The sequence below is a fragment of the Bos indicus genome, chromosome 1 (assembly GCF_029378745.1).
Source record: "Bos indicus isolate NIAB-ARS_2022 breed Sahiwal x Tharparkar chromosome 1, NIAB-ARS_B.indTharparkar_mat_pri_1.0, whole genome shotgun sequence".
NCBI classification, from domain to species: domain Eukaryota; kingdom Metazoa; phylum Chordata; class Mammalia; order Artiodactyla; family Bovidae; genus Bos; species Bos indicus.
The window spans coordinates 97,359,275-97,384,148 of record NC_091760.1 but is presented as its reverse complement, the minus strand read 5'-3'; the positions used below and the strand labels follow the sequence as shown (position 1 = coordinate 97,384,148).

At 41.3% G+C, this 24,874-nt stretch overlaps 1 protein-coding gene and 1 long non-coding RNA gene across 3 annotated transcripts in view; one reads left to right on the top strand and one right to left on the bottom strand.

Moving 5' to 3' along the window:
* Nucleotides 1–24,874, top strand: part of LOC139183738 (uncharacterized) — a 37,286-nt gene that overhangs the window by 7,042 nt on the left and 5,370 nt on the right. The window contains exon 1 of one of the 2 annotated variants that reach the window (XR_011567358.1): nucleotides 18,336–18,542. The exons of the other annotated variant lie outside the window; for it this stretch is intronic. This is a non-coding gene — a long non-coding RNA (uncharacterized lncRNA). Of the gene's footprint in view, nucleotides 1–18,335; nucleotides 18,543–24,874 lie in introns of those variants that run through there. 2 annotated transcript variants of the gene reach the window in all.
* The window catches only part of SLC7A14 (solute carrier family 7 member 14), a 115,798-nt gene continuing 102,456 nt past the window's right edge, over nucleotides 11,533–24,874 (bottom strand). The window contains exon 8 of the mRNA XM_019967817.2: nucleotides 11,533–18,628. Within this exon, the coding sequence (XP_019823376.2) occupies nucleotides 18,306–18,628 (323 nt within the window). The 3' untranslated portion in view covers nucleotides 11,533–18,305. The remainder of the gene's footprint in view (nucleotides 18,629–24,874) is intronic.

Genomic DNA, 24,874 nt, shown 5'->3' with positions numbered 1-24,874 from the left:
CTTAGGAAAACAATGCTGTGATTTTTGTACAGAGACCTTTGAAGTCAACCAGTTTTGGCTTAGAATTTGAAAATAAAATTAAAAAAAGACCACTATAGGTCAAGAGGTCTTTCTGAACTACTTTCAATTCCAAAAGGCTCCTCAAAGGGAAGTAGGGCCTTGATTTTGTTAAAAAAGTATATTTAGCTTCAGAATGGGAAAGAAAGAGCCAGGATTCTGATTTCTTAGTCACGTACTTTCCTCCCTAGCCCAGGGAGGGTTGGCGGGGCCAAGGCTTGCTGTTCAGTCTCTTGGTTGTGTCCATCTCTTTGCGACCCCTGGACTGCAGCACGCCAGGCTTCCCTGTCCATCACCAGTTCCCGGAGCTTGCTCAAACTCATGTCCCTCAAGACAGTGATGCCATCCAACCATCTCATTCCCTGTCGTCCCCTTCTCCCCTGTCTTCAGTCTTTCCCAGCATCAGGGTCTTTTCCAATGAGTCAGTTCTTCGCATCAGTATTGGCCAAAGTATTGGGGTTTCAGCTTCAGCATCAGTCCTTACAATGAATATTCAGGACTGATTTCCTTTACAATCGACTGGTGTGATATCCTTGCAGTCTAAAGGACTCTCGAATCTTTTACAACACCACAGTTCAAAAGCATCAATTCTTCAGTGCTCAGCCTTCTTTATGGTCCAACTATCACATTCATATATGATTATTGGAAAAGCCATAGCTTTGACTAGACAGACCTTTGTTGACAAAGCAATGCCTCTGCTTTTTAATATGCTGTCTAGGTTGGTCATAGCTTTTCTTCCAAGGAGCAAGTGTCTTTTAATTTCATGGCTGCAGTCACCATCTGCAGTGATTTTGGAGCCCAAGAAAGTAAAGTCTGTCACTGTTTCCATTGTTGCCCCATCTATTTCCCATAAAATGATGGGACCGGATGCCATGATCTTTGTTTTTTGAATGCTGAGTTTTAAGGCAGCTTTTTCGCTCTCCTCTTTCACCTTCATCAAGAGGCTCTTTAGTTCCTCTGCTTTCTGTCATAAGGGTGGTGTCATCTGCATATCTGAGGTTATTGATATTTCTCCCAGCAATCTTGATTCCAGCTTGTGCTTCATCCAGCCCTGCATTTCTCATGTTGTACTCTAAGTTAAATAAGAAGGGTGACAGTATACCGCCTTGATGATATACAGCCAAGACCTGGGAGGCTATCAAAGATGCCGTCTGTGTAATAGGATCTGAAATTTATTTCTGATGTCATGGTAAGAACAAAATAACTTTGCTCTGTGTCAGGCTGGAGTGGCTGCAGTGCTTTTAATGGCTAGAAGAGTGGGATTCAGGTTCTCCTTGAGGGCCATTTCCAGGGCATGGAGTTTTCCCCAACACACCTAACTTCCATTTAATAACCCTTTAGAGAGTTTTTCTCTCTGAATATATCTGAACCTTCCATGAACCCATTTATGCTTCAGTTAGCACCGTCACTCGGATTTAACAAGTTCCATATGTTTGCCACCCATAGTGAAAGTAGTTTTGCCTTTTATTTGTCCTCAGATTGTCTCTGGTGAGCTGGTTGCTTTTGTCTCAATAAGAGTTCATTTGGTTGTCACTTAGGTCCTTTCCTAGGTCAGTAAGCTGATCTCAGCAACTGAGCAGCTTTTCCCCCCCGCTTTCTCAAGATACTTTATTTATTGGAAAATAGTCATGTCAATGATTACCATGGATTTTTAAAAATTGGACTATAATTGTTTTACAATGTTGTGTTAATTTCTGCTGTACAACAAAGTGAATCAGCTGTATGTATACATATATCCCCTCCCTTTTGAGCCTCCTTCCCAGCTCCCCGCCTCAATTACCGCCCCCCCTCCCGCCCCACCCCCAGGTTGCCCCAGGGCACCCAACCCAGTCCCTGAGCAGCTTTTGGGATGCAAGTGTGGGGAGGAAGATTGGGTAAATATTCTGTAGCAATTGAAGATCTGGGCATAGTAACAAGTGAATCAGCTTCAAATGCATCCATCTTCTAACTTGTTAAATGGAAACAATAGCTCCACAGAATTTAAGAGAAGAAAACACAAAACATGTTTGAATCCCATTTTCAAAGCACTATATTGCTTTATAATGATAAGTGATAAAAACGCCTCATTTCCCTCTGAACATTTTCTGGAAACAGAATTTCATTATATTCATGAATTCAAATCAGGGTCCTCTTAGGAAAGATACTAGAATGTGCCTTTGTTTGGTCAAGTGAATTTATTTAATGATGAGATCTTGAGACTTTGTCAGAAAATGCCGATAATTTTCAATATTTAATACCTCTCTGAGAGCTGAATGTATGGTTTCATGTTTTTATCTTGCACAGTGCTATAAATTACATTCTGATCTTCTATTCAGTGCTATAGTTTAAATCCTAGGACACCAAAACTTTTAGAGAGAGTTTCTCTCCTCTTAATTACTACAGAATAAGCAAACAATAGTGTACCTAAAAGTATTCCCCACCTCCAAGTTTTAAATTTTTTCACATTCTGTGCAGAGGATCCACGGAGGAAATATTTTTATATTTCTGCTATTAAATTTTGTAAGAAGATTTTCATTCTGCAATCTTTTATTATCTCTTCTGTCTCTAGATTAACCTATGTATGTTTATTTTCTTATCTCTATAGATGAACAACTGTATTAACGTATTATGTACTGTACAAAATGTACAGAAAGTTGGGAGAATGGGCAAAAATGGCATAATATTTTAATTTTATTTCATACTATTTATATTAATGACACAAGCTATTTTTCTTTTTACTAGTAATAATATTTTAATGAGAGCAATGCTCTTGAACCTACTTCATTATTTAATACTGAGATAAAAACGTTCAGAAGTCTGATTCTTAGTTCAGTTAATTTTACTGCTTGGTTTTAATAGCTGCTTTAACTGAAAAAAGATACTTCGTGTGTATACACAGAACCAGACAGAAGAAGTACATCATTGACCATATTCCTTAATCGTTATACTCTTGTGTCAACCTCCTCCACCAATTTTGCAAAGATTTGTATTAAAATTTGGCAGTTCTCCATATTCCTTAATGCCTTTCAATTGTTTTTTCAAACGAATCAGGTAAGTTGCATGTTTTATTTCTAAATAAATTATTTGAAAGCCTATAGATACTCTGTAAAATTTCTTAATCAGGCTATAAAATTTTCTACACGTACAGAACTGTTTTCATAGTTGATACATATTATTTTCAGTAAGAAAATCACATACATGTCCAAACATCTTTTTACATAATGATCTCTCCTTTGCACTAATTTCAAAATGCAACTGCTGTCTCATGAATTGTATAAGATCATTGATTAACAAGGTTTATTTTGTTTTAAATTCTTGTCAGACAGCAAACTTTTGTACTTTTAGCTTCACTGTGCTTGCTGCTATAAATGGGCTATTTTATGGTTTCTTTGCAGGAATCTTTTTAACTGACTAGCTCTTTTTGTGAGGTTAGTTTGGTAAAAAGAGATAATACAATCTATGTACCTGTGTGCTAAGTCACTTCAGTCATGTCCGATTCTTTGTGACCCTCTGGACTGTAGCCTTCCAGGCTCCTCTGCCCATGGGATTCTCCAGGCAAGAATACTGAGGGGGTTACCATTTCCTTCTCCAGGGGATCTTCCTGGTCTGGGGATCAAACCCAAGTCTCTTAAGTCTCCTGCACTGGCAGGTCGGTTCTCAACCACTAGTGCCACCTGGGAATGCAATCTATAAATCTACTTAAATGGATATGTGTATTATACAAAACAGCATAACTTGAATGAGATAGTGAAGGTGGTGAGGGTGGTGCTGTATACCCCTCCTCACTGAAGATGAACCTCTGGCATCAGGAGCTCTTCAAGACCCAGATGACCATTAGACCCTCACAGGGATAGTCTGATGAATATGTGCCTCAATAGGATCCACAATAATAATAATACAATACAAATCAAATTATGCCTTATATTTAACACTGAATATATTATTTAACAATATGTTAATATATGTTATAATCAACATATTATATTGTTACTTTAATATATATTGTAATCAATACACTGTAATGTATTGCTATTATATTATTATACTAATTTAAGGCTTAATTTTATTCTTAATTTTTAGATGAAAATTATTTTAGGAAAACAGTTCTAATTTTTTTCATATTTTTTGGAGGCTTATGATCTATAGCAGAAGAGAGACATATAAACAAATAACTGTATTCAACATGTAAAATGCTTTATACATGGAAAAAAAATGCTATGGAATCATGTGATCAGGGAAGGACAAGGTAGGACAGAGGTTAAATTCCAGAAATTCAGAGAGAAGATATATTTGAGAGGAACTTGAAGGATGAATGGGAGATTGCTGAGTGGATAAGGGGGTGAAGGACATTCAAGGAGACACAAGAACACAGGAGAGTATGCCCAGAAAACCTTGAGTGGTCTGCTGGGATCAGAATATAGGATGCCTGGGGGAAGAGTTAGACTTGAGACTGGAGAGATGGATGGGATTCAGGCAGTGAAGGGTTTCATTCTATTGGTAAGTGGGAACTACTGGAGATTTTAAATAAAGGAATGACCTTAGTAAAGGATGTATTTCATTTATAAATCATGAACAAAATGCAGCTTTTGAAAATAATTAAATTTTTGGCAGGTGTGAGTGAAATTCTGTTCAATCTAATTTAACTAATATTATTGACCATATTCTGTGTGACAGGCAACATCCCCAAGGCAACACAAAGGTATATTGGAGCATATTTTACTTGGTAGAAGAATTAAGCTAAGCATTTACAACTGAATACGCACATATCTGCATTTATTCTTTACCATGGTGATGTCTTTTTGATAACCTCAACATCTGGAACAAATTAACACTGGTATTTAATACTTAACAATACACATGTGATCCAAGTATCCAAGCTTATGAACTCCACTTGAGTTTGGATTTCTTCTCCTGAAGGAATATGAGCCTCCTACAAGTGCCAGTATATAGAGAGAAATCTGCCTATGATATGGCTTTGAAAGGATAGCTTCTGTTGTTTGTGTCATTGCTTGGGGGGAGGCACCAAGGTGACTTATTGGTTTGCCATTTAGCACAACAAATACTTGTAAAAGGCCCTTGTGTTACAGGGAATAAACATTAATTACATTGTATCTTTGAAAATGAAAGTGAAATATGCTTTGAAGAAAGTTTGGGAAAAACAGAAAATCATGAAGAAGAAAATGCAAATCCACCCCAAATCAGACTTCTCAGAGGTAACAATGGTCTCCCTCATTGAAGGCAGATTCTTTACCAGCTGAGCCACAGGGAAGCCCACAATGGTTGCTGCTGCTGCTAAGTCGCTTCAGTCGTGTCCAACTCTGTGGGACCCCGTGGACTGCAGCCCACCGGGCTCCTCCGCCCGTGGGATTTTCCAGGCAAGAGTTCTGGAGTGGGGTGCCATTGCCTTCTCTGCCACATTTGTGTGGGCTGCAGTCCATGGGGTCGCCAAGAGTCGGACATGACTGAACGACTTCACTTTCACTTTTCACTTTCATGCATTGGAGAAGGAAATGGCAACCCACTCCAGTGTTCTTGCCTGGAGAATCCCAGGGACGGGGGAGCCTGGTGGGCTGCTGTCCATGGGGTCCCACAGAGTTGGACACGACTGAAGTGAATTAGCAACAAATGTTTTTTATGTGCATATGTAAAATACATGTATTTTCAAAACTAAAAACATTATATATAATCTTTTCATCTTATTACCTTAAAAATATAGTTAGTGAATATTTTTATGTCATGGGATGTTCATTGAAGATATTTTTGTATGACTGTGCCGTATTGAGTTCTAAAATTACACTATAATTTATTTAAACAACTTTCAGTTTGGGACATTAGATTGATTACAATTTTTTCCCTGTACTTATAGAGATATTCTTTGGCATAAACCGTTGATCACATCTCCGAATATTTAATTTTTTAGGATCAATTTCTAAAAGTGCTCAAAGGATCTGGAATTTGTAGGAGAGGTGATCTGTCGAATATTTAAAGAGAGTGATTGAAATTGTTCTCCACTTTGGCAAAAGCATATGGAGGGCCTTTGTATGATAAGAGAATACTTAACTTTGATTCATCCAGCCCTTCAACAAATATTCTCTGAATGCCTCCTCATCCCAGGCTCTGTTCCTGGGTGCTAAGGTGCAGCAGGAAGCAAGAGAGATGTGTTCACCTCCATCATGGCAGTAATCCAGAAAGTTAGAAATCATGGGTCAACTTCCTGTTACAGAAAATAGGGCAAGCAGCTTGTCCGGTTTTACACAGCCATCCACGGAGAGCCAGGAACACAGGTTTCTCTCCTGCAGTTGAAGCCCCTCTGCCCCCAACCAGCCATCTCTTCCCTCAGTGAGATCTTGAGGGCAACAGTTCAGGGCTGGCTTTTGGTGTCTTCTGTACTTAGATCTAACTCTCAGCAAAGTTGTGAAGTGAATGGGGCCAAGCCTGTTGTTGGGGCTCGGGCCTCTCCCTTTTGTGCCATTTCGCCTCCTGGAGTCCCCTAATCCTCTCTCTCAGGCACCCCACAAACTCGTAATCTTTTCTCGTGACTTGTGAAAACTCCCCTTTCTGGGAAGGAACTGATATCAGTCACTTGTATCTCAATGTGAATGAATTAAGACAGTGTTTCTTCTTCCAAGGGGAGTTAACTGTGAAGGCATTTGAAGATCTCTTTCTTATTGAAGAATGCCAGACTTTGTTTCCAATGGAGGCATTTTGGGCATCAGGGAGTAGGTAGGGCAGGGATGCCCTTCTTTCACAGCACATCTTCCCACACCATTTCTACCATAGTTGGTTAGCCCAATCTCCCCCTTAAATACAAGGTTGACAAGGCTGGGTGGGGAAGTTGAGGACATTGTATCCATATCCTGAGTTTATTTCCAGTATATTAAAGGGGCTGCTTTAGTTTGGGGAAGAGTGGATACCTGTATATGTAAGGCTGAGTCCCTTCACTGTTAACGTGAAGCTATCACAACATTGTTCATTGGTTATATTGCAACACCAATTAAAACGTTAAAAAAAAAGAGGCTGCTTTGAACCTAGAGCTTCAGAGAACAGGGAACCCCATTGCTAGGAAACCCCCTGCCCCCTTCCCACCTGCCCTGTGAGGAGTGTCTCCGCTAGGAAGGAAATTCAATTACAGTCTTCCAGTCACCAGAATTGAATTTGGATGGACTATTTCCTCTTTGGATTCTATTCCAAATTGTATTCCTGTTGCTGTGTTTGAAGTTAATTAGAGTCACAAATCATTCATATTTCCCTTCTCTGAAGGCAAGTCTGCCACAGTACTTATCTCATCCAGTTAATTGACTTTCAGAGGGCTCATCCCTTCCTGAAAACACTCTAAATGGCTCTGTAAGCATCAGACTTACACATATATGTAATAAGCAGTTGGAGAATTCAAATTTTAGGTCATAAAAATGGGTGGGGGCATGGTGAGGCTTTTCTCTCTGAGCCTCACAGCTTAGAGTTTTTCTTGATTTGATTGAGGCCAATAGGAGAATGGAAAGAACTTCTCATGGGGTAGAAGCATGTGGGCTGAGGAGAGGAAGGGAACTCGACACAGAAAGGACTCATTGCCAGTCAGTGAGCTCCTAACAGTTGGAAATAACATGTGGGAAAGCTGTCCACTGAATGTTTGAGATATGTGAATCCTTTACATTTCTAATGAGTATTTAATTTTTAAAAATGGTTTTGAGCTACAGACTAAGGAGAAGATGCCTCTAAAACACCTTCAATACTCTGAATAAACCTTTTAATCTTTTTTTCCCAATTTTTAGAATTATGGTAAAATATATATAACATAAAACATACCATAGTAGCCATTTTTAAGAGTACAGTTCAGTGGTATTAAGTACCTTCATATTGTCGTGCAAATGTCAACACCACCCTCTCCCAGTGAGAAGCTCTATATCCACAGTAACTCTGCACTCTTCCCTCCCCCAGCCCCTGGCAACCTCTATTCTTTTTACTGTCTCTATGATTTTGACTACTCTTGGTACCTCATATTAGTTAATATTTGTCTCTTTGCAATTGGCTTATTTAACTTAGCATAATGTCCTCCATGCTGTAGCATATGTCATAACTGTATTCATTTTTAAGGCTGAATAATTTTCTATCCTATGTATAGACCACATTTTCTTTATTCATTTATTCATTGATGGACATTTGGTTCCCTTCATGTGTTAGCCATGGTGAATAATGCTGCTATGAACAAATACCTTCGAGACTCTACTTTCCTTATTTTTGGATATATGCCTAGAAGTGGAATTGTTGGCTCATATGGTAGTTCTATCTTTAATGCTTTGGGGAATTGCCAAGCTGTTTTCACAGCAGCTGCATCATTTTACATTTTCACTAACAGTGCACAAGGGTTCCATTTTCTCCAAATAGTCATCAGTATTTGTTATTAAATAACCTTTCAACTTTAAGACCCATGTAATCAGGTTGTATTTTGGAATATCAATCCAATTATTTTTGATCCTGATAATCCCTAGTTCCAGGTTGCACTATGACTCTTCTTGTATACTGTTTGTAAACGTGCAAATGGGCATCCTCCCACCAGTAAGACTAAATTATCAGGCTTATTGCCACCTACCCCCTGCCCTGGAAGAAGGATAATATGTAGGGAAGTCCTTTTCAGACTGAAAGAAGAGGGCTAGTCCAGCCCCTACTGGTCCTGCTAGATGATGGGGAGAGGAAGAGAAATGGAGGTAAGACAGAGAGGGAAAAACACATGTCCAGGCTTTCCCCACTCTGTGGGCAGGATGTGATAGGAGTGAGAATGCCTGAAAACATCCAAAGGGTTATCCCCACTCTGTGGGCAGGATGTGATAGGAGTGAGAATGCCTGAAAACATCCAAAGGGTTATGGTACAGTGAGCTGGAAAGATATAAGCTGTGGTGTGCTTGTTGTTGTTGTTCAGTCACTAAGTTGTGTCTGACCCTCCGTGACCCTATGAATGCAGCACACCATCCTTCACAATCTCCTGTGTTTGCTCAGATTCATTCCATTGAGTCAGTGATGTTATCTAACCATCTCATCCTCTGCTGTCCTCTTCTCCTTTTGCCTTCAGTCTTTCCCAGCATCAGGGTCTTTCCCAATGAGTCGGTTCTTCCCATCAGATGGCCAAAGAATTGTAGCTTTAGCTTCAGCATCAGCCTTTCCAATGAATATTCAGGATTCATTTCCTTTAGGATTGACTGGTTTGATCTCCTTGCAGTCCAAGGGACTCTCAGGAATCTTATCCAGAACCACAATTTGAAGGCATCAATTCTTTGGCACTGAGCCTTCTTTATGGCCTAACTCTCACATCCATACATGACTACTGAAAAAACCATAGCTTTGATGATACTGACCTTTGTCAGCAAAGTCTTTGTTTTTTAATACACTGTTTTGGTTTGTGGTGTGCTTATAAAACAGAGAAGGCAATGGCACCCCACTCCAGTACTTTTGCCTAGAAAATCCCACGGATGGAGGAGCCTGGTAGGCTGCAGTCCATGCGGTCACGAAGAGTTGGACACGACTGAGCGACTTCACTTTCACTTTTCCCTTTCATGCATTGGAGAAGGAAATGGCAACCCACTCCAGTGTTCTTGCCTGGAGAATCCCAGGGATGGGGAAGCCTGGTGGGCTGCTGTCTATGGGGTCGCACAGAGTCAGACACGACTGAAGTGACTTAGCAGTGCTTATAAAGATTTAACAGACAGCTCTCTGGGAAAGGAAAAAAAAAAACCCAACCCTGATCTTGCAGCTTGTGCCAATTTGCATGGCGTAAATAACGCTCACCGTGGCTGAGCTGTGTGAATTCACTGAACACAGAGCTGGGAAGAAATGTGTAATAGCTCATCATTACATAGTATTTCCTCTATACAGACGTAACAGTTGTAAATAACCTCAAGAGCATAGATCACAGTTACATGTAATAAAACAGTTTTGAGTATTTATCACCTTTACTTTCAATATAACTAATTGTAAGTTTGTAGAAGTTAAGTGTTAATAATGATTGTTTCTGCAACTGAGTCACCAAAGTCATGGAAAGTTAATCATTCTCATGAGCAGGCTGTCGCACACCATTGGCTATATGCCTCTGTAAGCAGAGGCCAGAAACGATAGTGTATTGTTAGTGACAGGCGTGGCTGCTACTCGAGCCCCAGCTGGTGCCCCAGCTCCTGGTTCTCAGGCCCATCCCGTGGTGGGATGCAGTGAATTCTAATCCAGAAGTGCTGAGGCCTCAGCAGACCAGCAAAGGTCTGGAGTCCAGCTGAAGAGGCGTCAATGTTCAGGAACTTTTCCAGAGTTAACTGCCAGGCCTATGAACTTTGGAAGTGAGTGTCATCATGAGACCCACACGGCCCTTTGTTCTTCAGTGGTCATCTGTCCAGGGAGCTACCCAGGGAGTCACTCTGCAGGAGCATCCATTAGTGATTCAGAGCACCCTAGTCCTCATCTACACCTGAACTCCCCTCTCTTATGAGATCTCATCAGCTCTGTTCCCAGATGCCATTTTGGACAGAAGCAAGGGAGAAGGGAGGAAATCCAGAAGATGGAGAATTTATTACAAAGAGACTAGATCATCTAAAAAGAGACCAAACTGGAAGGCAAATGTGATTCCATAAATTAATATATTTAAAGTTTGTTTTTCTCTTCCCTGCTACCCAGTGGGGTAGATCTTTGCAAGGGAGATTAAGGAGTTGTAGGTAATAAAGACAAGGCAGGTTCTTCACATCTCATGTGGTGTGGACAATATGTGACCCTGATGCTCCTCTCTATCTTTTCTGCAGATGTCACTATCTATGCCATCAAAAAGTAAAATAAATGAATGCTATCATCATTAATTGGGTTTGAGACTCTCGGCAGGTAATGTTCTTGCAATTAGGCCATAAAATGAACGTGGGCAATAACTCTAATGTTCTAAGGGTGGAGGGATGTGTGGCTGTGCCTGGAAATTGGAGCTGGGAAAGCGGTAACTCACAAGGCAGCCTAGTTAGCAGGGTCCTGGGTAAAGCCCTGTATCTTGTTGGAGGAAAATGGTGAGAGGGAGATGGAGTCACTTCATGTTCTCCCAAGTCTGCTAAAGTGGAACTTTCAGTTTCTTTACTGAAGTAAAGTGAATTTTAAAAGGTAGGATGGCACTGACTTTCTTCAAATTTAAATTTTAATAGTCGATTACCTGTAATTTTTAAAAGTTTTTTTATTCTGAAAATGAATTTTCCACAATAATGCAATTAGTTCCAAAAAATGAGCTCATTTATCTCACTTTTCTACAAAGGACAATTGAAACATTTAAGGCAAGATTCACTTATTCATCTCCATTTTAATATGGAAAGAAAGTAGCAGACTTCAGATATTGGTTGAGGTTAACAAAATATGGGAAAGCTCCTTTTCTTTTTTTTCTTTTGGTCGCTTCCTGTATAAGAGCTTTACATTACTATGGATATTTTATAGTAAGACACTTTTGTTTCTGACTTTCTTTATAAGCCCATTTTAAAATTTAAAGGCACACAATAAAGCTTTATCCATTTATTAAAATATACACATTTTGGTAAATTTAGAATTTTTCCCTTAGTATCTTGATAAATCAATATATTGTCAACATCACAGTCATTTGAAAATAAAACACACTTCATAACATATCTGGATATTATTTCTTTCTTCATAACACTACACACCCCATTGTACAGTGCACCAATGGGAATTAGAAACCACAAAACGAACAAACTTTAACAAACACAGAAGTTCATACCAGGAAAAAAAAAAAAGCAGAGAACACCACCAGAAGTTACCATCTGCAGAAAGCAAGTTGTACTTCTTAAGGATCAAACAAAAATGAAACATGTTAGTAAAATTTACAAGCTGTATTTATAACTTTGGATATGAATTAAACAGTAACATTTCTTTTCCACAGTGAGAAAAGCTAGAATGTGAGTCCTGGATAGATGGTGTGCCAACATGGAATGAGGACTGTAGCTGCTCTTTAAAAGACCTGCAGCCCCTTCTATTAGCCCAGACAGATGAGGTATTTATACACCATCATAGCATTAACCGTGCTTTTGCTTTGGAAAGTAGAGGTTTATGATTTCCAGGGTAGATTCTAGCTTTTGTGAGCATGAGTGAGTGAAGCAAAGTATCTGCAACTGCAAAGACCAATCAGTAGGAGATGTACAAGGAACAGCGTCCTCATCCCAGTACCAGAATGAACTCAGTCCTTCATAGTCTGCACTTTCTGGGGGACTCACATGACCCACAGTTCCCATTAGCCAATGTCACCAATGCCAATGTCAGAAAAATGGGGGGAAAATCACAGAGTCTATATGAAAAAATCCACAGGCTGCCCCTGTTTCCTAGTTCTAATACCAAGCCATTTTCTTTCCTTATTGTATCAAAATGCACTACATGTTCTTATAGAATATGGAATTATAGTTGCCTGGTTTCAGAAGATTTCAAGCCCAAAGCTGTTGTGCATTTTATTAACTCCATTCAGGTAGTATACTGTTTAATGACGTCTAACACTATTTTAGTTGATACTACAGAACATATGTTCACTTTCGATGGCCTTCAAAATGTCCACTAATCCTTTTTGGGCTTTAAGTTCTAAAAAAAGAAGAGAAGGTTTTCCTAGAGAAGGAGTTTTGGCAAAAGGCAAGTGCCTAGGTATTTCAAAAGGATGCGTGAGTTACTCAAACCAAGCAAAAATAGGAAAGCTTTTTAGGAACGAACTTGCTCCTGAGCGGGAAGAAAGTTACAACAGTCTCTCCTCTAAAATCTTTGAGACAATGAAAGTAGATACAGGACTATCGTACACGATAGGGGTTTCTTGCTATCCATCATCATTCCAGCTGAGAAATAAAAATGCCTTGGGAAAACAGCATCCGGATTTCCGGTCGCGGCTGAGGCCTGCTGGCTGGGACGCTGTCCAGCGCGCGCGTTGTTCATTTACACATTTCTGGCTCTTTCACTGCGGCAGCATTGCTGCGTACAGGTTGGCGCCCATCTTTCCGAGGGACTCTAGAGGCCTCTGTAGACAAAGGGGTCCTTAGAGTCTGGGAGGTGCATGCATATGGGAGAAACCGAGGCTCCGTCAAATTTGGGATAGAAAAACGCTCCTGAACAAGTTATATTCTGAAACAGCGAGAAAATGGAGTGCAAATTCCACGTGGCGCATTTGGAGGGTGTGTTTCCTTTGCTCCGTTCTCTCCACTAGCATAAGATACTAAGGCCAGCTTCGGAGTGCTGACTAACCCGAGGGTTTTAGTCCAAGAGTGGACTGCTGATTGCCTCCTGGACTCGGTGAGTTGACCCCCAGCTGTGGCTTCAGACACGTCTTCCGATTTCTGACATCTCCACCCAACAAGGCAGTCTAATCGGAGACGCAAAATCAGTAAACCTGTGGCTGACCCTCGGTTGGCTTTCACTGACATCTCAGCCCTGCTAAAACCTGGTGAAAAAGTGGACAGCAATTTCCTCTAGTCTTTTAGGCTGATTCTCAGACTCTTGTAGTTTCTCTTTATGTTGCCGTGAAGAGTTCTAGCCCCTTGTAAAGTTGATTTCCAACAAGTGGGGTGTAAAGGAGTTCAGGTTCATCAACTCTTTTCAGAATGGGAGAAGACATTTCTTTGAAGGAGTTTGTGTTTTATTTAACCAGTATTACTAGGTTTATATCCTGAACAACCCATAGGTTTTAGAGAAAGAAAGATCATTAAATTCAGTAGTTTTCTCCCCCTGTTTATTAAACAGGCTCATCATAACCATTATGTTGATATTTGATTGCTGTTAGTTTGTTACTAAGAAGTAGAACTGGATTCTTGACCTAATTCTGTCATTCTTTTCCTTTCACTAGTTCAAAGTGGCTTTGTACTCAGGTTTGAGTAAAATCGTGAGCTGCAGTTTTAACGTTTAGGTTAGATAGATATAAAATGTTGTTAGCTTTGTTGTTTAAACGTATTACTGAAAATTTTAATGTGGCTGGAAATAACTGTGTTGTCTGTCTACATGTTAAATGAACAAACTTCTCAGCTAATGATGAAATCAGACAGGATTTCAAAGGAAGTATCATATGTTGTTTTAAGAATGGATATTTTTCTCCTTTAATATGTGAAATCAACTTGGAGTGTGTATGTGATTTATTAGCTCCTTGCCTGGGCAGAGGAAGCCACTGCTCCAGTTTCTTAAAGTCCAGCCTTCACTGATTCATACTTTCATCATTTTCTCAGTGCCTCCCCACCCAAGGAGAGCTGCCGAGCTCAGTTCAACATTCGTGTCTCTCTGTGCATGAGCCCTGACCTGCCTTCTCAGCATTATTTCCTACAGTTCAAAATATAAATCATGTCTTCTTGTTAAACTAGCTTCTTGCTTTCCCTTGAAGGAGACACAGTACAAGTTATTAGTCAAGAGATAGTTATCAGCCACAATCTATACCTTACTCATGCTGATCCTGCACTTGGCAGGCATCGCTTTCGTTTCTACCTGGCAAAATTTTGCCCATCCCACAAGGCTCAACACAAGGGCTGCGTTCTCTTTGATCTTTCCATTGGAGGAAGGTCTTTTCCATATTTGAATCTCTACGGCACATAATATGCTCTCCACAAATATTGTTGAATAAGTATTTCATTTTCCTTTCATTCATCTACCCATCCATCAGATTATCAGGTATTTATTGAACATCCACTATAAGCCAGGCACATGTAGTTGGTAAAATCTAGCCCTGAAGCTTTTCTGTGGGTGTCAGTGGTCTCTGCTGTTACAATTCTTCGCCCTCCTGAGGAAAGATTTAGTCTTATCATGCTGAAATACTTCTTGCTGTCATTATCAACAATTTCATCATTTCTTAAGTTGCTCCCTCATTGGCAAATTTAGCAATGCATATCAAGTTTCTCCATTTGTGCACTAAATACACTTCTAGCTTTGTCTTATCCTTTCTTTTCTATTTTTATTTGCCTCACATTCCTCATTTCTTTTTTTTTTTTTTTGGTATTATATGTATTTTAATAACCACTTGAAATCCTCTTGAAGTGAAGGAGAGTACTAATAAGTAGCATACATTTAAAAAGCCAAATAATTAGCTCCAAGCCATAAATCCATATTATGAGATCTCACCGAAAGAGCTCTTGCTACAGAGGATTCAGTAACATATAGGTCTTCCTAGGATGTTGTTCAAGGGGCTAAGTGTCTGAGGTAATTATAGGGTGATCTTACTTTTAGTGTGGTCCTACAAATATAGTCTTAAGAAAATGAATTAGGAGATGCTAATATCATTCTAGTGATTAATGATATTTGAAAACTGCACTGTGAAATCTGAGTCTATTTCACAGAGGCTGGGAACCATGAGAGAAAAACATGTCTATTTATCTTGAAAAACTTTCTATTATATTGACTAATTTTTAAAAAAAACCAAGGTCACTGGTGAAATGACTAACCAATTTAGAGCAATAAAGAGAGCAAAGCTTAAAAAAAATATAGAGATACTATTTGAGAGAAATGACTCCTGGAATGAGGGTGATTTTGAGAGGGTCTTTATGAAATCAGTACCAACAGGGTTTACCAAGCACGAGTCCTCTCTTCTCATGCTACAGAAACTCCACACATCTACCAGAAGACAGTTGTTACAATAATACTTACACCTTATTAGTAAAAGGAAGCTCTTTCAGGCATGTTAAGATTTTGTTATTTGCATTCATATTTCTCATATTTCTCTTTGAACACTTTTAATAAATACAGTTCCACCCCATCTGTCTGGATATGTCTTAAGTCTAATAGATTATATTTAAACTAGGCAGATTTGTTCAGTCCTAAGACCAGTTCCCGGAGAAGGCAATGGCACCCCGCTCCAGTACTTTTGCCTGGAAAATCCCATGGATGGAGGAGCCTGGCGGGCTGCAGTTCATGGGGTCGCTAGAGTCGGACACGACTGAGCGACTTCACTTTCACTTTTCCCTTTCATGCATTGGAGAAGGAAATGGCAACCCACTCCAGTGTTCTTGCCTGGAGAATCCCCGGGATGGGAAGCCTGGTGGGCTGCTGTCTATGGGGTCGCACAGAGTCGGACACGACTGAAGCGACGCAGCAGCAGCAGCAGCAAGACCAGTTCCAAAGTTTGTTTTCACAAGAAGTACTAATTTAATCTCCAAAGATATATTTCACACACCAGCCACTGTATCTTTATGGTTAATCTTAGGGGAGAGAGAAATGGAATTGCCAAGCATTACATTAAGATGAAAAAATGACCTCAGGAAAACCAGAGTGCTGAACAATTACTATAGAGGAATGAAAAAAAAAAGATCTGGAGAATAGTAATTATTTGAATTTAAATGGCATACATTGGCTTCGGGTGGGATATCCAATTTATTAAAGAAAAACTAGTTTCAGTTGGCCTTTTTATAAATATTATTATTTTTAAAGCCCAGTTCATCAACCAAGAGGACTTGCCATGTTTGGTTGTTTTATCTACATTTATCAGGTTCCGGTGCTGCCCTTTCCCTGGGCTGTGAACCTCCAAGGGCAGATGTTACATTTCTTTTTATTCCTATTGTTTAGGATTTGGTGCATTTTTGATCATTGTTAGTTTCACATAAAAATGTGCTTTTGTATCCTGTCTATAATCCTGAACCATGCCAAGATGGCACAAATCTCAACCTTTAAGAAAGAACAGACTTAAACATTAGTTGATGTTCTGGAAAACTTTTGGCATAACTCGAGATCCAGGAGACAGAGAGAGCAAAGAATTTACTATTTTGCCCTGCTTTCAGGAAATCCTCACAAAGATTTTAGCTTGATCCAAATTGTGCCTTCACATACATGTGTACACATCTCAAGGTACTGTATGAATCCCTATAGCCCAAGACTAGAATGCACAGACCATGTGTTTTTTTCTTGTTGCAAATGTCCTCTTCTAGTTTGTTTCTGAGAAAATAATCTTTAAGAGTCCCTCTTAAGTTGCTTCAGTCATGTCTGACTCTTTGTGACCCCATGGACTGTAGCCACTAGCCTTCCCTATTCATGAGGATTCTCCAGGCAAGAATACTGGAGTAGGTTGCCTTGCCCTTCTCCAGGGTTTAGACCTTATCAGGTAGATTTTTTCCTCTGGGTTTTAGTGAAACTACTTTGGGAAATAACAGGAAAAATCCATGTCTGAAAGTGAGCTACTCCAGAGGAGTAGGGTTCAGAATGAAATGTGATCTCATGGAATGTGATTACCTAAGTAGCTATGCTTCAGTATTTTTTGTTTTCAGATTAGCACCCACCAATCAAGTGGCTGCATATCTCAAAAAACTTCAGAATTTATAATTTTAGAAATCTGAAATAGAGTTTGCAATGTGATCTCAGTGGCTGGGTCACTTCTCCTTGTAAAGCTTTTTTATCTGATCATAAAACAAATAGCCTACTTCTTCAAGGCATATTAGTGCCATGAAATCATGCTCCACTTTGCCTTCTTTCATCATGTCAGCAGGAGCTTAGAGTCTGGTATAAGAGAAGGCATGACATGACAGAGAGTTAATTTTTGCCAGTGCCCTTCTGGCTTTCACTGCAAGAGATGGTTATTCAGGGTTTTTTTTTTTCCTCCTGGGCATTTAAGTAGAGTTTTGATGGTGCTTCTTACCTTATTATTGGGTCTGACTGTCTTACAGTGAGTCTGAGATCTTTGGGATCATAGTTTCAGAGTTCCTGACCTTTGCTGCATCCTAAAGTTCTAGTTTGGAGACTGTGAGAACCTTGGCGAAGGAAAAAGAAGTATGCATCACCATGAATTTGTTTTTGTGAGATTTCAGAACAAAATGTTGCTTTCTGAGAAAGTGCCAAGTGCCACGTGGCCTCGAGGAGTGGCTCTCAGCCTAGCGTTCTAACAGGGCTTTGCCCTTGAGATCTCAGGTGGTTGAAATGCTGCCTTCTGCCCAACCCCACCTGCTTTGGCACATCTCCAGGGGTTTCACTCCCTGCATCTTGGGGCCTTAGTAAGAAGCAAAAAGATTCAACCAGCAAAGCAAAGGCCTGGGAGACACTGCCATCAGCTCTGATGGTTGCACCTGATAGAATTTCTCATAGCTTTTAGTTTAGTTTTTTGTTTGTTTTTGCAAGGGGACTAGTTATGGGACCCGGGTGAAGCCCTTCCACAGAACGGTCATGAAGAGCAGAGGTGGCCAATGACAGGCTATGACTGGGGACTGACTTTGGGGAAGGCTGGAGTTTTGAAATGAGAGCCAAAGAAGTTTCCACCTTCTAGCCCACGGGTGAAGTTACTGAAAAGAAATCACCACCATGTCTGCACATTTCTGGTGTGTGTGCTCCTACTCTGGAGAGTAATCTAACTCATCGTTTGCAATCAGGGCCTCTGAGTTCTGTTTGTGTTTGCTTTTGCTCTTCGCCTTGCTACTCGTCCGGGTGTTGGGCTGCGTATCTGACATCTGCTGGTAATAGAAGCCTTTGTCCTCAGCTGGCCCGCCCCAGTTCTCCTGGCTCTCGCCCTCAGTGGCATAGGAGAAGCCCTCCTCCACTGAGAAGGGGTCGTCCACGTCGTACCGCTGGTAGGTGCTCTGGTGCAGGGCTTCTTCTCGGGCGCTGATTTCCAGGGTGCTATTCCAGATGCCGTACCCGAAATAAATGAGCATACCTGCAGGGGGGTGGGGTGAGTGGGAGGAAGCACAGGTGAATAAGCTGTTGTTTGGGGATCCACGAGTCAAGCAGGGGGCTTACTCTCAACGATGAGAGCAGACCTGGTGGTGGATGTGTTTTCTTTGGTCTGCGCAGTGTTTTGAAAAGATTTGACTTAGATGCCATTTAAAAATGGTAAATCTTTAAACAACCAATACTTAGAATCGAAGGACTGACAATGCTGTACCCACATTCCTACATGGAAACTTCTGGCTGGAGGTGAGAACTGGCCATCTCTTTGGTTAGGATATGGCGCACTTGAGGTCCCCTCAGTCCCCACTCCCCTGTTGGACATCTAGCTCACTATACTCGTGTAGGTGCCAGCCAGGAATTTGCCTTTTCTTGTTTAAATAGTTACGGATCTCCCACAGTGTACTCCCAGCCTTCTCATAGCATTTTACTATCCCAGATTTCCACTTATGGGCTCATTCTTTTATTTCACCACATGTGTGGGTACTAAGTTGGTTTGGTTGTGTCTGACTCTTTGCAACTCTTTGGACTATATAGCCCACCAGGTCCCTCTGTCCATGGGATTCTCCAGGCAAGAATACTGGGATAGATTGCCATTTCCTTCTCTGGGTGATCTCCTCAGCCTGGGATTGAACCCACGTCTCTTCTGTCTCCTACGTTGGCAAATGGGTTCTTTACCGCTAGTGCCACCTGGGAAGCCCCATTTTACCACGTAGCAACATGCATGTATGAGCCTATGATTTACTTTGCCCCTTTTCACTCACCAGAGTCATAATACTTTCCTGTCACTCAGCTGTCCACTTCCGTTTGTGGACTCAGTGCCTGTGGACTCTCATGCCACTGTTAGGACCTTAGGATATCTGTTGTGTGATTATCTGTACAGGGGGGCTCTAGTTTATAGACTGTAGAAAACTGCCACGTAATGTTTGTTGAAGGGATGAATGAGAACTCCCAATGAGCATGAAATGTTCGGTGCAACCTCCTTGTTTTGATGTCATTCCAAGCAAAGGAAAGAAGCCTGCCTTCCTAGTTAACCTGTAGCATTATATGGGCTAATGTCTCATTTCTGTAAGAATTTTTAGGAAAAAAATATATGAAAATAGTTTGAGAAAAGCCCATGGAGGCTCAGGGCCTGGAATGCTGAGAAGCATAGCATTGGAGGCCAAGGAGCATGATGGTTAAGAAGGTGAGGTCTGAGTACAAATCCTGCCTGCATTACTGTGTAACCCTGGACCAGTTACTGGGCCTCATTGTGCCTCAGCTTTCTCTTGTATGAAATCTCGAGAGTACTGTACCAATACAGGGAGCTGCTATGAGGAGGAAACGACGTAAGCAGTGATTCTCAACCCTGGCTGCACCCAGCGGGTCACCTGGGGAGTTCCTGCACAATCCTGATACCTCATCCCTTGGCGATTCTAATTTAATTGGTCTTCATCGTGACTCAGGTGTAGGTGTTTTTAGAGCTTCACAGGTGATTCCAGTGGTCAGCCAAAGCTGAGAACCCCTGAGATAAGGAACCTTAAAGCTCCTGAGGCAGGAATTCCCTTGCAGTCCAATAGTCAGGATTTACCATTTCATCGCCCTGGGCCCAGTTCAATCCCTGGTTGGGGAACTAAGATCCCGCCAGCCGCACAGCTTGGCGAAAAAAACAACGTTGGGGGTTGGGGCTTCAGCATGAATTTGGGAGGGACACAATTCAGTCCGTAATATTAATATAGACTAACAAAGGAGATAAAATGGACTCACAAAATACCACTGCAAGCCTTGTGATGTCGCCAAAAAAAACCCAAAAAAACAAAAACCTCCTGATGCGTGTGCTCCACTGCCAACTTCGGCCGTTTGGTGACCTGGCCACTGCCGTCCCCTCGGTTTTGCAACTCCTTCCAGGTACCAACACACTCTTCTGGGTGGCACTAGTCTCTCTGACTTTGCTAACCCTGCGGGCATCTGCTGGGCTGTTTGCTTAGAACCACAAGGTGAAGCCTGCTTTCCGCTCTGGTCCCCGAGGTATTCTGCTTCCTTTTGAATTTGAAGTGTGTCTTTTTAAGCTTGGATTTCTCCCTCCTTGTCTCAAATGACTCTCCCTGCCACCACCACTCCTCCCTGCCATTTTCCTGTGAAATCAACTTTCCAGGAGCCAAAGTAAGCAGAGATTTATCATCCTAATTGGTAATAAATCCTGGAGTTAATCATTGGCAGATGTGGCTGTTCTCAAATAGCAATTTCATTTTTTCTGAGCATGGATCTTACTCTTTCTTGGCTGGGGCTGGGGGTGGGGTGGGCATGGGGGATAGTTCTTATCGTTGTGGAGAACAAGGCACCAAATCGAGGCCTCTTTTAAAAGGGCTAGCAGTTTGCTGCTTGGAGAATACCTCTGTTGGAAGCACATTTGAAATGAGAGAGTAAATTTCAGGAGACTGAGTTTATTGTCAGGCACACACCTCCTTTTGCCCAGTTTTTCTTTCTTGCTATCTTTTCTCCTAGGCATCCAAGTAGGTGGCAAAGCTTGCCTCCTCTGTCTGCTTGGTATCTGTTATGTCAGTTCTTTCCTTTTTATCCCGTTCTCAGATCCTGTTTGTAAGTGTGTTGTTTCCCTACTAAACTTAATAAAATTTTTTCTTTTCCCCTTGCCCCTGGCTTCTCTTCTCTGTACTGCAGAGGTCATCAAGCACTGGTTTGACATCTATTCTGACAGACCTTCCCCTAACCCCACCAAGTATTGAGATGTTTTGTCTGATAGACTATGAAGTGAGTGTGAAAGTGTTAGTCGTTCAGTTGTGTCCGACTCTTTGTGACTCCATAGACTGTAGCCCGCCAGGCTTCTCTGTCCACGGAATTCTCCAGGCAAGAATACTGGAGTAGGTAGCCAGTCCCTTCTCCAGGGGATCTTCCTGACCCAGGGATTGAACTTCCATCTCCTGCATTGGAGGTGGATTCTTTACTGTCTGAACCCCCAGGGAAGCCCATCAGCTAGATTGGTTTATGGTAATTCTCTAAGAACTTTGGTGTGATTCCTTATAGAATCATAGAGATTTAGAGCTGGAAAAGAGTCTGTGTCATTTATCTGTTTGAACACCTTCATTTTACAGATGGAGAAATGGAGACTGGGAAAGACTGAGTCACTTGCCTGGGCGTTTGATAGGCAGCACCAGCAGTCCATGAGAGAGAGAAGGCTCTAGCTTATCCAGCCCTTCACATCCCCTCCCTTGCTGGGTTAGAGACTGCCTAGTGCAGAAATAGTCAGTACGAGCTTAGGTTTTGTTTTGGGAGTGGTTGGCTTGGAAGGAACATGAGTATGTATACGTGTGTGTGTGTATGTGTGTGTATGTATGTGTCAGTACACAAATGTGTCAACTATGATTACTTTGGGAAAGCAATCCATGGAAACTTGCCACATAAATATTTATGGGCCTTTTAATGTTTGCTCTGAGCCCCCTACAGTTTCTAAGGCGTGTCACTCTATCTTCAAAAGTACATTTCTTTTTTTTTTTTTAGTTTAGGAAATAGTCTTTTTCCCAGGATGTAACTACGGTCTGCAGTGATGTGAAAAGCACATTTCAAATATGAGGACTGTGAACCCAGAAGCGACTGGGTGCATTGGCCTGACCACAGTTTGGGCAAATGTGTTCTCCTAGGGCTTGGTGTTCTGTCTGCCCTTATCTTACTTGCTGGCCCTAGAGTCAGTTCAGGAAAAGTGGTGTGAGGCAGAGAAGGACTGGAGAAAAGAAAGAATGGAGAGGGACAAAGAAACAGAGGGGAGCAAATGAAAGGGGAGCAGAGAGAGAGAGAGAGGGCGGGAGGAGAGAAACATGTATTACCATCTGTCACACATAAACAAGGGCTTTGTGTTGGAGGAGTAAACAGAGCTGCTAAAAGCCTCCTGTGTAGAAGCAGGGTGTTTTGTTTCTGCTCCTTTTTTCAGTTGGCTTTGAGAATGAAGCATGAGGTAGTTTCTGAAAAATCTGTGGGGATTCTGGGAATCCTGAACCATCTGAACAACACTTCACCCAGCGCCCCTGGGTGCTGAGGTCCTCCAGTGATGTGGCCTTTCTCCCAAGGAACTAAAAATACTCTACAAGTGTTATCTTGTTTAGATTCCTCCTGAGAATGGTGTGTGTGTGTGTGTGTGTAGGTTATGATTATGGCATTTCACAGAAGACTGTGGCACAAGACCAAATACAGGATTTTCTACAGCTGCACAGTCAGTGTTTAGACTGTGCAGATGGCAGTTCCTGCCAGGTCCTTCCATGTCCTGATCCTGGCTGCTTGCAATTGTTATTTCTCACACCTACCAGGGGGTGGTTGGGAGGTATACGCTAAATTGGAAATGATTTTGCTGAACTTGACTTTTTATGACATTTATTATTTTATTATTTGTTTATTTGGCTGTGCCGGCTCTTAGTTGTGGCATGCAGGATCTTATAGATGCAGCAAGTGCACTCCAGTTCCCTGACCAGGGATTGAACTGGTCCCTTTGCATGGAGAACGCAGAGTCTTAGCCACTGGACTGCGAGGGGAGTCCCTGAACTTTACTTTTGAAGAATTTGAAACATACAGAAGTGGAGAGAACAATATAAAAAGGCCCATATAGTCATCACTAGCTCTGTCTCTCCTGACACCCACTCACCTACCCCTTTCTCTTTAGATTACTTTGAAACAAATTCCTTTCATCCTGTTTCCTCTGTAAATGCTCTAGTAGGTATCTATAAAATAGACTCCTCTAAAAAACTTAGTCCCATTATCACGTCTAAAAACTAATAATTCCTTAAATCATCTGATATCCAGAAGCATCAAAATTTCCCTGAATTATTTGTTTGGATAGACTCTTCACTTTTTAAAGCTATACACTTATTCCAATAATGCTGTCTTTGCTTGAAATAGGTTTTGGGTCCTATTATTCAGGTTGTCAGTGAGATTGGGTTTTATTCTTTTGTAAATCCTTGTAGATGGCAAAGTTTTACCTTTTGACAGTGGATTAGCTTTTAGCATAAGCCAGAAGTCATTTGGAATAAAGTCTCAAAAATAAGGTGGCTAATTGATAAGTAATATTATTTATTCTATTTGTGGATTTAATTCTCCAGTTCCATAAAAACGTAGATCCACTGCTTTGTAGTTACCTATCTGATATCTGAATAAATGAAAGGCAGGTAAAAAATCAGAAGGCAGCCAGCTTTTGTGCTGCAGAGGGTCTTGGAGGCCCCCCTGGTAGGCTGGAATTATTTTTTTATGTGATGGATTGTAGATGGGGTATTCAAGGCAGCAACTAGTTAGCAGAAGGCACAGAAGTGTTCCAATATTTTCACAGCAAACATGGCTGTACTGGGCACCCAGTAATGGCAGTGAGTCCCCTGGGAAGCTGTTTATATGGAAGGTAAATATTGAAATGGAGGCTCTGGCTTCTTTTCCAGACAGTTCTGTGCCTGTGAGAGGTTCGGGCTGGACAAGGTGAAGGATCATGCCTTCAGCCATTGAAAGGGCTTTCTTTATGTAACAGGACACCTTGTGATTGGAAAGCCCTTTATACAAATCTACTTTCTCGCACATCACCCCAGAGGAGTTAAGACCTGTGCAACATGCAGGGATTGAAATGGCATCAGAACTCACATCTCTTGATTCTGCATGGAGGGCTGCCTACTGGGGGCCTACAGGGAGGTTTGGGATGCCACGTTGCTTTTACAAGCCTGGGGCACCTCAGTATCAGCTAGCAAAACACCTATTTATTCCACTTGTTTTGGCCCTGTGCAAAGCCCTGTGTCATTCTGTGCAAACTAAACAAATGACCTCAAATGTACAAATGAGAAGGGTAGGGGGTCCTCTGGATCATGTGGGAGAAATCCTAGGACAAAAACTCAAAAAAATGGGCCAAAGAACTAAATAGACATTTCTCCAAAGAAGACATACAGATGGCTAACAAACACATGAAAAGATGCTCAACATCACTCATTATCAGAGAAATGCAAATCAAAACCACTATGAGGTACCATTTCACGCCAGTCAGAATGGCTGCGATCCAAAAGTCTGCAAGCAATAAATGCTGGAGAGGGTGTGGAGAAAAGGGAACCCTCTTACACTGTTGGTGGGAATGCAAACTAGTACAGCCACTATGGAGAACAGTGTGGAGATTCCTTAAAAAACTGGAAATAGAACTGCCTTATGATCCAGCAATCCCACTGCTGGGCATACACACTGAGGAAACCAGAAGGGAAAGAGACACGTGTACCCCAATGTTCATCGC